We start from the raw sequence: 16,289 nt of genomic DNA on the forward strand, positions 1-16,289 counted from the left end.
AATTATAATGCTTTTTGCTTTACAATGGATACCCGGAGGTTTGCAATAACAACCTTTTTGCTGGATTTGAACTACAATTAACTTCTGAGCATGTCTCAGATACCCTTGGAAAGCCTACTCAGTCCTGCAGATAAGACCCAGGACTGAGGGTCAGAAGATGAAAGTTCTGTTGCCCTCTCCTTTACATACTTATGCTAGTCCATATCCAAACCATAAAAAAAATGGGAATACTGCTACTTCTCAGGTTTATAAATATGCTATGAGGCCAAACTAACGCTTACAGAACACTCCTAAACTCCTTGTCTGGAAGGAGTTATACAACAATAAAGTATTATTCATGCTGTTCTGAGGCAGAAAAGTACATATTACTGCAAATCCAGCAGTAGCTTTTCATGCACCATTAAGGTTTACTACGCAGTCTTAATCTAATCATAAGCACTTCAGAGTCTAGATCTGTCATTCGTAACATACAGATCAGACTTCATCACTGAATAACCAACTGGGTCAACTCCATACAGCACAAGACACACACATGCTTTTTTCTCATTTATACTGCACCTCTTCAAATGAACCATTTGGTCCCTCCCAACCTTTTACAGCTGAAAAGATTAGCGCGGTAGAAATGTAATACAAGAGTGAAATGGCAAAAGGGACAAACAGAGAAAGAATGCTCACCTACCTGTGAAGATCTAGACTTGTAGGGAAAAACTCTACAAGGGACAGATCTCCAACCAGAAATCCTTCCCTAGTGACAGTCAGCCCTTAAGTGGGGTCTAAGAGAGGTGAAGCCAGGCTCCATTCCTTCTGGTCACACAGGTGAACTGCCTTCCCCTGTGCTCACACAGCTGAGCCGGTCTTTTCCCCAGGTGATCAAACAATGGTTCAGGTCATGACTCAACAGTTACCATCACAATCTAAACAATTCTATGATTCTATGTGGATTTTCAAAACTCCATCATCATTGGCTTTCCTGTCTTCTTGCATTATGTTCACTCAGGATTTCAACTCTGGAATGCAAAACTCAGGTAATGGATCTGTTTACACATTTTTAGAAAGCTGAGATGGGAAGGCGCGCAAGGTCCAGGTCTATGCCTTCACCAGCATTCAGAGAGGAAACTCATTCCTTCAAGCAACTTTTACTGCCCATTATTATTACTATGAGATTTCCTTTGTGTGCAATTCTGGAAACACATCCATAACTAGAGGTAGACTTGCTGATCAAAATACAATCTTTATACCTCCAGGCATCATCATCAATGCTGTGTTGGAGGGAGTTCAATCCAGTTGAATGAAATTGGCTGTTGAAATCGACAGCTACCTCCCAAACCACAATTTTGGCTAACTCATTTAACCCTTTCTCCTGCATCAGGTGCCTGCTGCACCCTTTCCCAGTGGTCTCCAACTCCACCTTGAGCTGGGCAGGCAATTCCTGCTGACCACTCTTCTACCATCAAGAGGACATTTCCCTTATCAGTTCAGCACAAGGGCACTGTGAGAAGCAAGGAAATAAAGAGCTCAGTCAAACTCAGAGGAAGTTACTCCCCCCCTGCCCTCCTGCTCTCTAGCAACTTGCAGCAGGTCCAGAGGATGGGCACCTCCACAGCCTCTGTGCGAGGCCAAACTCCACACTGCCCTCATCAACCTTCGTGATAGAATAAAGACTCTACTTTTATTAGTTTTGATATGGCTCTGGCTTAAATCCAGCCATAAAGCCTGTCATTTAAAAAGAAAAGTATTGCTGTCCTTAAATGTAGCATTCAGGGAGTCTTACCCTCTATACAACATTCCTTTTATGGGGCCAGTTCCAAGCCTTTCCCAAAACTATTGTGTTTTCCTCACTTCTGACTGCAAAAAAGAAATCAATAAAATACAGTCCTCTATTTTTATCTAAATGAGACAGAATGAAAGGACAGGACAGCTGATTTTCCATCTTCTCTGTCCAACCTGGCAAGATGCTGTAATGGGCTGAAAGGAAAAACAGAAGCCTTTCCACATGGGGAACAACTGAATCAGCTGCTGTTTACATGATCTGTTCCTTATTTTATAGGACTCTGAGAAGACTTGACTACACAACAGTGGGACTGCAAAGCTCATTGGACCTGTGCTGTCAATATAACTCTGCAGCAACACTTTCTCAGGTTCAGAGCCATGAGGCAAAGAGAATTAGCTATTTATCTCAGATGCTTCCAGAAACAAAGTCTCAATCTCATTTAGAATATTTAACATTCTGAAAAGTGTGAGCACCTGTCCTTCAAACAGAAGATGCTCATCAAGGTATTTCAGGTGGGTTCCTAAGAAGGAAGATCTCAGGACCTCTTGTCATTTTGCAAACTGTTGATCTATTGCTGCAGAACCAAGCAGAGATGTGACCTGTATGTGCCACCTGCACTTCTGCACCTACACTTGGCTCCCACTCGGCTTAGGCAGAACATACAGTTTTGCTACAAAATGCTCCCATGCTTACAGGGTGGGGGGGAAATACACAAGAAGTGGGTAGGTGCACAGCTTAATTTTAAGCAGAGAATAAACAACATAGCTGCTTAGATAAATGCCGTTTTAAAGAACAAATTTCCAAAGGAATGTAATTATGTTTCTTAGGGTTGACAAAAGGACTTGCGTGATCCAGTTTCTATTGCTTACTGCGATGCAAGCAAGCGATGGTTGTGACTGAATACAATATCCACAAACCCACAGGATCTACACCCATGATTTTAAATAATTAAACAGTATTCATTCAGGGTGATCCTTCCCTCCCCGGCCCCTGCTGCTTAGCTTTATATATAGAAAACATTTAGTGCACAAGGCAAACAACAAACAGGAATATAATAAGTCCTTTTGAACCAAGATGCTGTTTAGCCTAACTAATTGAAAAGAGAGAAAGCAAAAACTTACCCCACATAGATAGCCACAAAAATCATACAATGCCATTTTTCTTAAGTTCGTACTCCAGTAATTATCTTTTATACAAAGAACAGTGACTCATAAAGCTGCCTTTTCACTTAAAAAATCCACCAAAAAAAAAAAAAAAATAATCTGAAATAGAAGAGCTCCCTTCTTTTTTTATTTTTTTGGTCAACTTGAGGCTGAAACAGGGCTTTATGATGTGTGGGAGTGAAAAGTCTTTAGGGTTTCAATTCCAAATGAAAATTAAGGCTTTTAACTTCCCTTACTACTCATTCTGACAACCTTTCATACATAATTGCCCAGGAAAAGTTACTGTGGTCTTGTCACCCTCCGAATGATTAGGTGATAGGCTGACAAATAGATCCTCCCCACAAATTCCACTCTGCAAATGGCAATAAAAGCCAAGGGTGGTTAAGAAACACTGAGTTCACACCTGAGAGTGACTTTGATGACTTTTTAGTCAGAGCTTACTAGGAGTTACAAAATTAGTGGAGTCAGAAATAGAGCAATCAAGGGATCAGGTAAGAATTTAATTGAAAGAGGAAAGGTGTCTTCAGCAATTATGACAAAGATTCTGCTGCTTTGAGCTGAAACAGAGAGCAAAACAACAAGGATTCATCTGCTTCAGTCATGGATCTGCTTCTCAGCCAAGACTACACCAGGCTTCTGGATAACCACCATTTAAAATATATAACATGATACTAAACATATAAATATGGTATGAGCAATCCAAACAGGATAAGCCAAAATGCAACAAATGCTGTCCCCACTCTTTGAAAGGTATCGAGGTAATTTGTTGTCCTGATAATGCATGAAAGCAGTATCGTCTTTTAGCAGTTGTCTCACCTGGGTCTGGCTGTGAAAAGGTAAATGATGTCCTTTGTCTTTTTTGCTCTTTGACTTCTCATTTGCAAACAGAACTTATTATTCAACAAGTTTCTATTTTTGACAGTTGTCTGGAGACTGTTCTCAGTTCAACATCCTTCTGTCCCAAGAGGCACACACAAAACAGAAAGAAGAACCGCAGCATGTAAAGTACATTTATACTAGTGAAGTCAGAACACGATTTGAAGGTACCACAAACTAGGAATTAGAAAAGTCTGCAATTTTAGCTCCTTCATGGGCTTCTCCTTCCCTGCTAGCTCATTATAACTCAAAAACCTGAGTTGTTTGTGATCACTGTTATCATAGCAATAATTAAGAGGCCCCATCTGAGGTAAGGGTCTCATTCTACTGAACACTATGCAAACATATTATAAACAATACAACAACCTGAGTTCATTGGAGAAGATAAAGGAAATTCATCATTCTGATTCTATAAAAAGAGAACCAGAGACTTACCTACCCTACATCACAAGCTGCATTACAAAGAGAAAACGCATCAAATCTGGAGTCCCGATCCAGCACTGCAAATTGAAAACCATTCATCCTCCTGTTATTTTATAGCTCATCCTTAAACAAAGCCAAAATAACTGACCTCATAAAAAGAGCACTGTATTTTTTTACAGAAGGCTTCAAGACGAGCACTGGGTGACTAATAAACTCCTCAGAATCTAGAGAGAAAATACCAGTACCAAAAGCTAAAAAAGAACTTCCAGCAGTGAACGGGGACATCACAGCTAGATCAGGTTGCACAGGACCTGATCCAGCCTCACCCTGAAAGTCTCCAGGGATGGGGCATCGACCACATCACTAAGCAACCTGTTCCAGAGCCTCGCTACCTTCTCTGTAGTTGATTTTTTCTTTATATCTAAACTAAATCTACCCTGCCTGAGCTTGAAGCCATTTCCCCTTGTTCTGTCACCACAGACTGCTGAAGAGTCTTCCCTCTTCTTTCCTTTAGCTCCCTCTTAGATACTGAAAGGCTGCTATCATGTCACCTCTTAACCTTCTCTTCTCCGGGCTCAACAGCCCCAGCTCTCTCAGCATCTTCATGTTAGAAGACATCAAATAGGAATGATTGGATAGGCTTTAAAAACTGATCCCTACATTTTAAGAGGTGTAGCAGGCAGTTAAGAGGATGAAACGACAAAACTCAAGGAAAAAAATACACCACAAACACTTTCAGAATTAGCAAACAGAAAGCTTTCTGCACTGGTGAAAATAGCCACCTGGTTTATAGCCTCAAAAATCAACATTGAGATAGGGAGACCAAATAACTAAAATAAAGAAAGCAAGTGCATAGGTATGCACAGCAGCGAAGCACAGGTGTATCAGTAGCAAATAACTGACTCACCCCCACCCTAGGTTTGAGTTGCAGTCAGGAAAATGAACAAGGGGATACTTTATCAGTTTTTCACAACATGCCATCCTTGTGTGATGCATGAGCCACTAGAGAAGATCATATAACCTATAACTACGTATCACATTCAATAGCAAACAAGCTTTTAACTCAGTGGAAAGGGATTAAAAGCTGCCGGGAAACATATAAATATGAGACTGCAAGGCCCCGTAAGAGAGATAAGAAAAGGAAACCAGGAAGACAAAAGAACACTGTTCATCACAAAAGTGCTGTGAGATTGCACATAATAATAAGATCCTCAATACCTTTGTTGGGAGTGGAAAAGGATTCAGCACCAAACAAAAATAAGGGTCGTTTTGGGGTGGTTTTTTTTCCTAATGATTGCTACTCTGTTAGCACCTGACCCTTCTACTCTAGCATAAAATTGAGCTTTCATGTAGACTGCCCTGGAACAATTTCCAGTAGATCCCACTAAAAACAAAAATGGGAATAAATCAGTGAAAACAACAACATTAAATAGCTGCAAGTATATAACCAGATCTATACAAGAATCAAGCAGAATATTTCCTAAATAGGCCAGACTGTGTCCGTTCGTAAAGATTACAAACATGAATTTCCTTTGCAGGAAAAACTAAAGCAAGTGTAAAGAGCTAAAGTCTTCATCCTGTTCAAGTCAAGCAGCATCTCTGGAGCAGCTTCTTTGGGCACTGAGATGTACCACACTACTGAGTGGTCCACAGCCTGATACAAAGTCACGGCCATCCTTCAAAGAGCACAGTGTGACAGGAGTGGCATTTATAGGACAAGACATTATCAATAAGTGTCATAGAGTGAATGAAATGTACCTTAGCAAGTAAAAAACTGCACATGAAAGATGGCTGCAAACCCTCCAGGGACTGCTTAGCACTTAATGGAGAGTCAGAAAACAGGAATGGTGGTTTTAACCTTGCATTTGTGATATACAGCAACCTGTCTTTAGATGATCCAGGGCAGAAGATGTAGGGAAGGACAAACAGTTTTTAAATCTAGTCAACCCCAATAGATCATAAAAAGATACTGACAGCAACCCTCCTGCTGGAATGGTTTCCATAGTAATAATAAGCTTTGGGGACTGGAAATGCTGTAAGGCTTACTTTTTCCTTTTCTCTAACATAGTGGTTTGTTTTTACTGATCTACTGTGAGTGGTCCTTTTGTCTGCTCCCTTTCCCAGCAAGAGGACAGCACAAAGTCACAGCTCTCCTCATCGCACCAAAGCAGACTTCTCAGCACAATGCAGCCTCATTTCCTTGCCCCAGAAGGCAGGGGCAGACAAGGCTGCCACACCCCAGGCAGTGGTAGCCCTGAAGTATCCTACTGCCCTGGAGACTACTTGAAACACATAGAAGTATCTACTCTTGTGTCCTATGTCCCATTCATTTGCTTTCCATAGTACTTCTCTGCCTCCCATAAACATTCAAAGGCCACCGACTTCTCTGCTTAAGAACAAAACCACAACAGCAGAGCTTTTGGATGAAATGGGGGGAAAAGGCATCAGCACATAGTCTTGAGTGTCACTGCATGGAGTTGGGGGATGGAGTTGAAGAGCTTTCCAGAGCAGTCCTGATTTGATTGAACTAATTCTGCCAGCAAGCCTGGGCTGACACAACTACAAAAGACAGTTAACATGTCACCCCTTCAGCTGCAATTTACAGCTTGCCAATGCCCTGATACCATAAGCCCAGCACTCATCACTAGTGCTCCCTCCACTACAGACAGCAGAGACATCTCTCACCGTGCCCAAAGCAGACAAAAAGGAGACATCCACTCCCTGAAAGCCTATAGAAGAACTCATCTCCTAGCCCAGACAATGCTATAATTCACACCAGATACAGGACTGCTTCAAATCTGAGCGTGAGATGCCTCTATAGTCACTTGCCAAGACAAGTGGCACAACAGCACTTAGCACATGGTGCACTAGACTCTCCCTGTCTCAAACCTAACTGATAAAAGGCCGGCAATGGTCTTTCACTAAGACCCTTTGCAGTGGAACCTTTAAGCAAAGTGAACATTGGGCATGGCTGGTCAGAACTATGAAAGCACACCCAGGGCAGTGACAGAGGTAACCTGGTGGCTTCCCACAGACAGGCTTCCTTGTGCTTTTGGAGAGGGGCAAACACCAAGGCAACAAGCAATTTATGGAGAGGAATGGTATCCATAAACCTGTATGCATGGGGACTGAAGTAACATGGCATAAATGGCCTTCGCCCAGACATGACTCACCATGAAAGCGTACAAAATTACCTGTAGAGCAGCCCTCAATTGCCATGGTGATAAATGTTTCCTAATGTCTAAGAGCAGCTGAGTCCTGAACTCCACACTTTTTACTCACTAACAAAAGCATTCATTATATTTAAAAAAATAAGAAAAATCACAAATGAATTGTGGCCATTTTAAGCCCTCCGCAGATCAAGGGCTGATTTACGCTCTACTCTCAATGGAGACTACTGCGCTCCCAGTTCTGTTAATTCAGAAGATGGAGGTTGCTTGCTTTTTTTTTGCTTCACAATTCAGTAGGCAACGGAAAGACAGATTCTCTGAGACAGTGTTACTTTTTCTGCCAGGAGTTATCTATTCGCAGAAGTGGGTCAACTTTCTCTTGGTGGACATGTTAGTGTGTGAGTGCCTAGCAGCGCTGCCTGCGAATTTCTGTCCGCTCCGCGTGCGGAGGAACCTCTGCACATAACTATTTATGGCAGCCAAGTGTTTCATGAATTGCAGCAAGTTAACCACAAGGGGATGATGACATTTGGAGACAGGGCAGGATGAATTCTGGCTCACGGACAAAAAGTCAGGTTAAAAATACAGAATGCAGAAGCAAACCTAGCCAGTCGCTGCTAATTCGCAGAAAAACCAGATACACAGCCCCCAGCCTTGCCTGCTCCACATGAACAATGCTGTGTGTTTTGCAGCAGGACACATTATAGCCAATTTAAGCATCTCACCTACATCTTGTCCATCAATGAGATCAACCACCATCAACTCTACTCCCATAGAATTCTCCAAAGAGCAGCCAGAACACAGAAGGCTGAAGAGACAACACAGGCTGCAGACACATCTGTGTGAGCCGCAAGGCTCAGCTCTTGTCATGGCAGGCCACAACCTGAGCCTCCTTCTTCATACTTCCATGGCAGCCTTATCCCTATGTAAGCACTGACCCTCAGCTTTCATAAGCGATGCTTCTGGTTAACCTCACTAACCCAAGTTATTGCTCATGTCCCTCATCCCTTCATGCACACCGAGTACAACACCTGCCAAGGCTACATTTTGGGTTCCCATGCCTGCCACTTAATTAGATCACCATTTAATTTGATCCTCAGTTTTATTTGATGAAATGCCTCCAGAGGACCAAATCATTTACATGTAACCAACACAAATTTAATCCCCTTATTTTGATAGCTTTTGACAAGTGTAAGTGGATAATTCCATCAAAGGCCCAAGGAAATTTGTCTTTTAATCAATACAAGGTTTTCCTTCAATGGACAATTGAGAACAAGATAACTCTTCAGCAAGTTGTAAGAGGAAAACAAAATTGGAATGTACTACTACATAGACCACATTTCCATACACGGTCCAGTATTAGTGCACTACACTAGTTTCTCAAGCCTTGCTATCCTTAAGTTTGAGAGCACAATTAGGGCTGACACATACTCAGTGACCAAGCGGGAAGGCTAGAGTGGACAATGACAAAGATCAGCTCTTGGATAAGAAGCCAACAACTGCTGGCCAATGAATGCTGCACACTCAGTGCCTAAGACATCACCATTCATAAATCTATAAGCAGAACTCAATGAACTCACGGAAGAGGTGAAAAAGGTGTTTCTACAGAGGTTTTGTTTTTAGCACAGGAAACATTTCCTTGTTTCAACAGAAGGAATCTATAGTTAGTGCCCTAGACTAACACCAACATTTTAAATGTAGCAACATCAGGAAAAGTTAAAGCAATGTTCAGAGGACAAAAAAACATTCTTCATTTAAGAAAGCTATGAAATGGACAAGTATCCAAACCTCTGCTTTACAGCTGAATCATGGCAGGGGCCATAGAGCCCTGACAGCAAGCATTGCAAGTGACATCTGTCTTCTACTGGGAAAAGTGAATTTCCCGTCTTTCATCAGAGCTAGCACAGCTGCACTGGAAGAGTAGAACATAGTGATCACAGCTCCTCTAGCAGGATTGCTCTTACATTTCTTTAGATGGTTGCATACAAACTAACCATCCAAGCTTCCTTCCCATCAATACAAAGAGCACATACAACACAATGCTTCTTCTAAAGCAGAGAGAGACATTTCGGTGTCATGATTGATGTCACCAAGGCCTATAAAGGAAGCCCAAGGAGACACAGATGTTACAGTCTATGTTGTAGATACTTCAACTTAAATCTGATGAACCTCTCTTCTGCACCTTCTCATCTCAAAGGTCTCATTAACATGTCATAGTGAATAATATGTATATTGATTATAAATACACTAATAAAAACAAAAGACTTTGGCCTAAAGGGTATGTGAAGAAGTACAGAGTGGCTGTATACCCGATCAATATCAACCCACAGGGAACAGCTATTTCTCTTTGCCACCATTTTAAATGTAATATATTGTACCCTCTAGGTAAATATGTGGACATTTACAAGTGGGAATCAATAGAACTAGAGCTTTTCCCACCCTCTCATCCAGAGAGACCATTCCTCTTCCCTTGGAGCAGACAGCAGAGATAGACCATAGATTAATGTCTATGCAATGATAAGCTATGTGCTATGCCCATCACTTGCCTCAACACCTCTCTGACCACTTCTGAAATGCTGATGCTTTTAAGAATGATTCTTTTTAGGAGCCTGTTCACATTGATAAAGAAATCTATAACCATTTCATCCAATCAAAAAAAAAAAAAGTCAAAGAAACAAGGGCAACAGCCTGACCCATTCTTGGAAACCAGAGCAAACACCTTCTGCAACAAGTGAATAAGAAGTTCCGATGATAAAATTTACTTGATGGCAGGGGTGGGGAGATGAAAACCCAAAACCTTCCCATGCACGTGCTGGATTTTGTCCCAGACACATCAACAGCTAGCAATCTGTATCACTGTGGGCTTGCAGCGTAGGCGAGGAAAGCCACAACATGCGCTCACCCATGTCTCACGGCAGCATTTCACCAGACTGGCAGAACTCACACCCCGCCAGCCTGCAGGACTCACAAGCCACCTGGACTGACTTGCACACAGCAACTATCAGCAAGGAGGACTAACTTGTTCCACACTGGTAACAAAAGTACAGTGGCTCTCTCCATCTTGACCAGATGTACACATAAATCCTACCAGAGGCAACTGTCCTCCTTTAGATTGTTATTGGACAAACAGATGTCCCAGATAGATCTAGAGGAGGCTAAAATTAGTGGGAACTGTTACACTGCTTCAGGGAGCTTTGAGTCACTCTCATTGTTCACACACACCTTACAGTCCAGGGATATACCCCCATGGGACCTGAAAGCTTATTCCAGCCCACAAGTAATGTTCATATCCCCCAGTATGACTCTCTGTTGGTATTTTTTTCCTCTCCAGGGATTTTTGGAAACTTTATTCTGGCAGAAACAAGGTGGTAGCAACAGCAATAGCTCCAACTGGGCTGCCTAACCTGGAAGTCCATAAAAACTATGCACATAAACAGACGTTCCTGCTATGTACAGTAAAGTCAAAGCACTCACAAGCAAAACACAGCAACTGTGCTCCAGTATCTGTCCTGGATGCATGTGTGTAGGCTTATGGGAACTGTAGCGTGTCACTCAACAAGGATACAACTGGCCAGATCTCATCATGCAGTTTGGAGACGCCCATATCCCTACCACCAAGACTCCTAGCTCACATGTCACTAAGTGGAGAATGAAAAGACCATTTACCTTCAAATCAACTGACGTTCTCTCAGCTTATAACAGAATATCCAGAGCTGTATAGGATTACATGCATCATCTAATATTAACTACTTTCACACCATTAGTTACGCTTATTACCTTATCATCCATGAGCAGATCTTCAGTCATCACGTTGCAGGTATCAGCTTCCAAAAAGCCAGTTCATAAAATAAAAGAGACTTCTAAAAACTAAGGGAAGATGAACCACAGGTTGGTTTGTGGGGTCTGTTTTTTTAACTGGTATCATTTCCACTGGATTCACTGTACAAACGTAGAGTTTAAAGTTCATCACCTCACTGTGGGATAGAGCACTGCCAACAATAAATAAAGTCCGTTTACCAATTCACTTCTAAAGGATCGATGGAGACAAATAAATATTTAATCCACCTTTGTTTGCTAAGATTTCATTTAAAAGCCACCATTCTAGGGGCATTTAACAGACAGGTGCCATACTCTTCATTCTTTCAGAAAAGCACTAACCTGATGAAAGAGTCCTGCTGAAAACCTGGGTATTTAAGAAACAAGGATAAGAAGGCCAACATCTGACCTACAGAGACTGAAAGCAGGGTTAGCACCAAGAGGTACGGAAGGGAGTTTTATGGCATGCAAAGGCTTCTCAGTGACAGCTTCTCCACCGACCTGACCTACTGCATTTTTTTCCACATTCACCTGCCCTGCTCTTCCACATTGTCATGGGCTTAAACGAACTGCCACTCGGTCACAAGCAAGCCTCTCCCCCACACACTTCTTGCCGTCAGTCAAAAAGGGGCCTGATAAGCTTCGCATTTACATATGTATGCACAGGAATTTCCAAAGGCACACTGAGGGAAATGGCCTTGCTGAATACCGATACTATCTGAGAACGACAACTATTTAAAGCCTTTTTACAGCTTCACTACCTAAGTAGAGAAATCAGGTTTGTTTGCATCTTTCCAGCTATTATTAGCCTAGAAAGTGCAGATCGTATCTGTCCCGGCTTCAGAAATGAAGCTGGGCTGGTTGTAAAGCGTTCAGTTAGCTTCAGTACTTCCCACGGAAAGCATCTTCCTCAGCTCCAGTCCAGCACCTCGGAAACTAAAGTCACTAAAACGGACGGAAGTAGTCGATACTTAAGAGGGATTTGCTCTCAGGTTCAGAAACCTGAACTGCGAAGCCCTGCTGTCCCAAAGCTGTAACAGCACACTCAGCATCCGACAGGTGCTCTCTGGGCCTCCACAAACAGCCAGGCTTTATGAAAACACAAGTCACACCAGGAGCAGAGGCCATCTGCAGCTTTACAAACAAGACACCGCTGATTTACACAGCACTTTTAAAAAAAAAAAAAAAAAAAAAAAGAGGGGGGAAAAAAAAAATAACAAGGAAAGAAAGATGCTTGCTGGATCCTGCAACATCTGGTGACTGCATCGCCCTTTCAAGCAGCGTGCCCTGACTGCTGGGCGAGGTGGCAGGAACATCTCCAGCTGCGAGTGGAAACATGCAGCTGCAGCAACAGGACCGAGCACAGCGGATTCACGGACAAGCACGCGGCTGGAAAACTGGGCTATTGGGTGCATGTGCCCTCAGATCTCTCAAGGCATTTGCCATAAAGCCCCCCAAAAAAGCCCTGCACTCTCTGGCCCCACTAGGACAACCAAAAGCTCTGGGCACAGAAGGCAGTTATTTGGCCAACGCATCCAGAAGCCCCATCCCAGATCCCTGTTCTGGTTGGAAAAGAGGATTAAGAACATCAAAAGGATTCTTGTATACAACAATTAAATAGATTGGTGCTTGGTTTGACTCCCATTAAAACCTCTTGGCCAAAATAGGTCTTGTTGGTTTTAAATTGAAAGAAAAAATCTATTTTAAAGACATTCCAATATTATTATTTTAATGTCTGGCCACTATTTGACAACAGGAGAAAACGTGCTTGAATACAAGCAGTCAGAGATTTGGCACAGTTTCACCCTGGAGCTCGCTTCTAACTTTAATGACTGATCTACACAACACGGTGAACACAGCGTCCCTTCGAGAGCAGCTTCTTCTCTGCAAACCAACCTCCTGCTTTTGAAGAGGAACAGAGGAAAGCAAAGCCCCAGCTCTTTCTAACTGCTGGGCATTGCACAGCCAGGCAGCCTGCCATGAGAGCTCACAATGCTAAGAACAGGTGATGTCCGTGGGGCAGCCCTGCACTTCCATCAGCTACTTCCAAAAATCACAGCTGGGCTTTTATCAACCTGATACAAGTAGCAAATAAACAAGGCAAATGTAACTCAGAACACGTAAAGGGGGGAAGAGATAGGAGGGAGAGATGGGAAAATCAGTGTTTAACTTTGAAAACACAGCCTGCTTTTTTTTGAGGGGAAAAAAAAAAGCAGCAACAAAACAAAACACAGTCCTCCGGATAAATGCCTCCAAGCCTCAACCTCAAACACCAGCAGCCAGCCAAGCAGCAGAGTGAAGCCCAGTGACCTCCTCCCTGAACCACCCCTACCACAGCAGCTTGGGAACACCAGGGGCAAAGGTGGGGATTGAAAGATCTCCCCCCTCACCCCAGCACAAGGCAGGTGTGCACTCTGAGAGGAGGTGGGTTCAAGGAAAGGCACCTGCTGCAGGCAGGGCTGCAAGGGGGACAAACTCACCATTGAGACCGTTGGGGATGCTCCGGTGATGAAGAGGCGCAGATAGGTCATCCATGGACCTCCGCATGGCCCCGGCCTTGCTGTCGCCAGCCTTGTGATGGTGGAGGTGGTGGTGGTGGTGGTCAGGGCTGCCTGCGCTGCCCGTGCTGGAGGTGCTGCTCCCGTCCCCCACGTCCCTGGTGGCCGAGCCGCCGTTGAGGTTGGTCAGGCTGGCCTGGCTGTCGATGGAGCTCCGTGAGCCGGCCCCACTCCGCTCCTCGTCCAGCATCAACACCATCTCCTTCAGCTCCACATTCTCCCGCAGCAGGGTCTCCTGCCTCGCCTCCAAGTCCTTCAGCTTCTGCTGGTACATGCCTACCTCCTTCCACATCACGCTGGCCGTGTGCCTCCCGAACCTCTGCCATTCCCTCGACAGCTTCTTGCCTTTCTGCCGGTCGTCGTCCAGAAAGCAGCAGAGCTCCCGCAGCTCCTGGTTGTCGTCCTGCAACTTCTGGTTGACCTCCTTCAGCCCGCGGATCTCGTGCAGGTGGAGCTGCAGCCTCCGGTTCACGTCCTTCATCAAGTTGCCGTGTTCCACCATTAAGTTCATCTTTTCATTCTCCACTTTCCTCAGTCTTTTCACCAGCTCTTCCTTGCTCCACCTCAGCATCTCCTCCTCGGAAATCTTGCTCAGGTCCTCTTTAGACCCCTCGAGGGAATTTTTGGCCATCATCTGTGCCTGGAAAGTGCCTGCTCTTACAGAGTAGCAAACGGTTCAGGTTATCTGGATTATTTTTGTTCGCTTGACTTCCTGGGACTGAAATTCACTGCTGCATCTTAGGGAAGAAAAATTATAGTTCCTCGTAACGTGCTGGACAAGGTGGTACAGCAAAGCCCGACTGGAATATCTGCTTCCCCATAGACTCCATAATAAAAAGAAAAAATGCAATCCAGACGGGGAAGAAAGAAAAAAATAAATAAAGACGCGCCCCCAAACTGGGCTGGGGGCGGCGGGGAATCGGCGGGCTGCGAGCGAAGCCTTCACAGGAGATCGGCCAACTTACCCTGGGCGAAACAACTACGAGGCGGCCGACCCCCAACCCCGGGGCGCTCCGTCCACTTGTTCCCTCGCCCCTCCCGCTGCGGGAGACGAGAGAGGGGAGATGAGAGACGGGAGACGGGCCCCGCGCTGCCGCCGCCGCCGCTCGCCCCCAAACCCTCGGCGACGTGGGGCCGAGCCCTGCGCGGTGGCGGCCGATGCCGGTGCTGCGCTGCCGAGGAGCGGCGGGGGAGCCGGCGCCTTCCCGGAATGGCTCAGCCCTACAGGAGGGAGGGGACGGGCGGCAGCGCGGGGCTGGTCCCACCTCCTGCCGGGCAGGGAGGCGCGGCCCGACCCCGGCCCTACAGCCCCAGCGTCAGCTAAGCTGGACCGAGCGGCGGTGGCGGAGGAGGAGGAGGAGGCGAGCGGCGGCTGCTGGCGGCGGAGCGGAGCGGCGCGGGGCCGAGCACCGCCCTCCCACGCTGCCCCATTGGCTGCCGGGGCCGGGCCGGGCTCTCGCCGGGCCCCGGTGCGCCGCGCCCCGCAGCCAGCTCGGGTTACCGGGACCGGGGCCGCCTGGCGCCTTCAAACGGCAGGTACAAAGGAACGGCACCCCGCCCCTCCGTGCCCTGCTCGCTGCTGCCGGGCTGCCTCTATTTCCCATCGCTGGTTCCCTTTTTTTTTCCTTTCCTTTTTTTTTTTTTTCTCCTTTTTCTTCCTTTCTTTTCCTGGGAAGCACCAGCCCGGGGAAGGGTGGGGTCGGACAGGCAGGAAGACGAGCCCGCCGTGCGGCGCCGGAGCAGCCACGGCCACGCTGTCACCAGGCGCTGGGAAGCGCTCGGTCGCAGCGGTGGAGCTCCGCGACCATCCCGAGCCGCCTTTGTCTCCGGGTGCCTGCCGCAGGTTGCTGCAGCCCTCACCATCCCCCTGTGATATGGGGCGGAACTGCCTTTATAAACGGGCAGTGCTATTCCTCAGGTTCCGATAGTCTTTACTATCAGGTGTGCCAGTGTCATTTCTGAACGCGTTAGGCAGGACCAAGGAAGGGGTGCAAAAAGTTCACAGAGTTAAAGTGGATTTCCTAGGCAACGTGTAGGCAGATTTCCTACATCCTTGCATCATATCCCCTGACTTTTAGTCTAAAGCACTTTTCCTTGGAATATCAGCTGCTTTTGGCCAGCATCGCGTAGTGAAAATATACTGGGGCAGTGCAGTGCTGCCAGTATTTCCCACATGAGCCTCCTTTAGAAGCCCCAGGGAGTTGCCAGCTTTGTGTTCCCAAGGTACCTTGGTAAATGATTTGACTCCAGGGTTAACTCAGCACCGCCTCAGGTTTCTGACCACACTGTGGAGCTGGTCCAAGACACCCTGTAGCAAGGAAGAAGCATTGAATCTGCTGCCAGAGCGTGGGATGCCGAGCAGATGGTCTGTGCATGGAGGGAGCATCGGTCCAGAGAAGGATGGAGAATTGCAACTTCTGCCTAAGTCTAATCAGCAAATATGCAGTTCCTTTGGTTTTCTTTTGCATGCTGCTTGGTTTCTGAGCCCAGGCATATGCTAAGACAACTAAGA

The 16,289-nt window shown here is 45.5% G+C and overlaps 1 protein-coding gene across 2 annotated transcripts in view; it reads right to left on the minus strand.

The window, feature by feature from the left end:
* CCDC85C (coiled-coil domain containing 85C) overlaps window positions 1-15,713 on the minus strand; it is a 94,479-nt gene extending 78,766 nt beyond the window's left edge. For both annotated transcript variants that reach the window (XM_015865553.3, XM_015865550.3), the window contains exon 1: window positions 13,700-15,713. In XM_015865553.3, the coding sequence (XP_015721039.2) occupies window positions 13,700-14,411 (712 nt within the window). In that variant the 5' untranslated portion in view covers window positions 14,412-15,713. The remainder of the gene's footprint in view (window positions 1-13,699) is intronic.
* Window positions 15,714-16,289: the final 576 nt, after the last annotated feature.

The sequence above is a fragment of the Coturnix japonica genome, chromosome 5 (assembly GCF_054131305.1).
Source record: "Coturnix japonica strain WE chromosome 5, WE-NBRP24, whole genome shotgun sequence".
Lineage (NCBI taxonomy): Eukaryota > Metazoa > Chordata > Aves > Galliformes > Phasianidae > Coturnix > Coturnix japonica.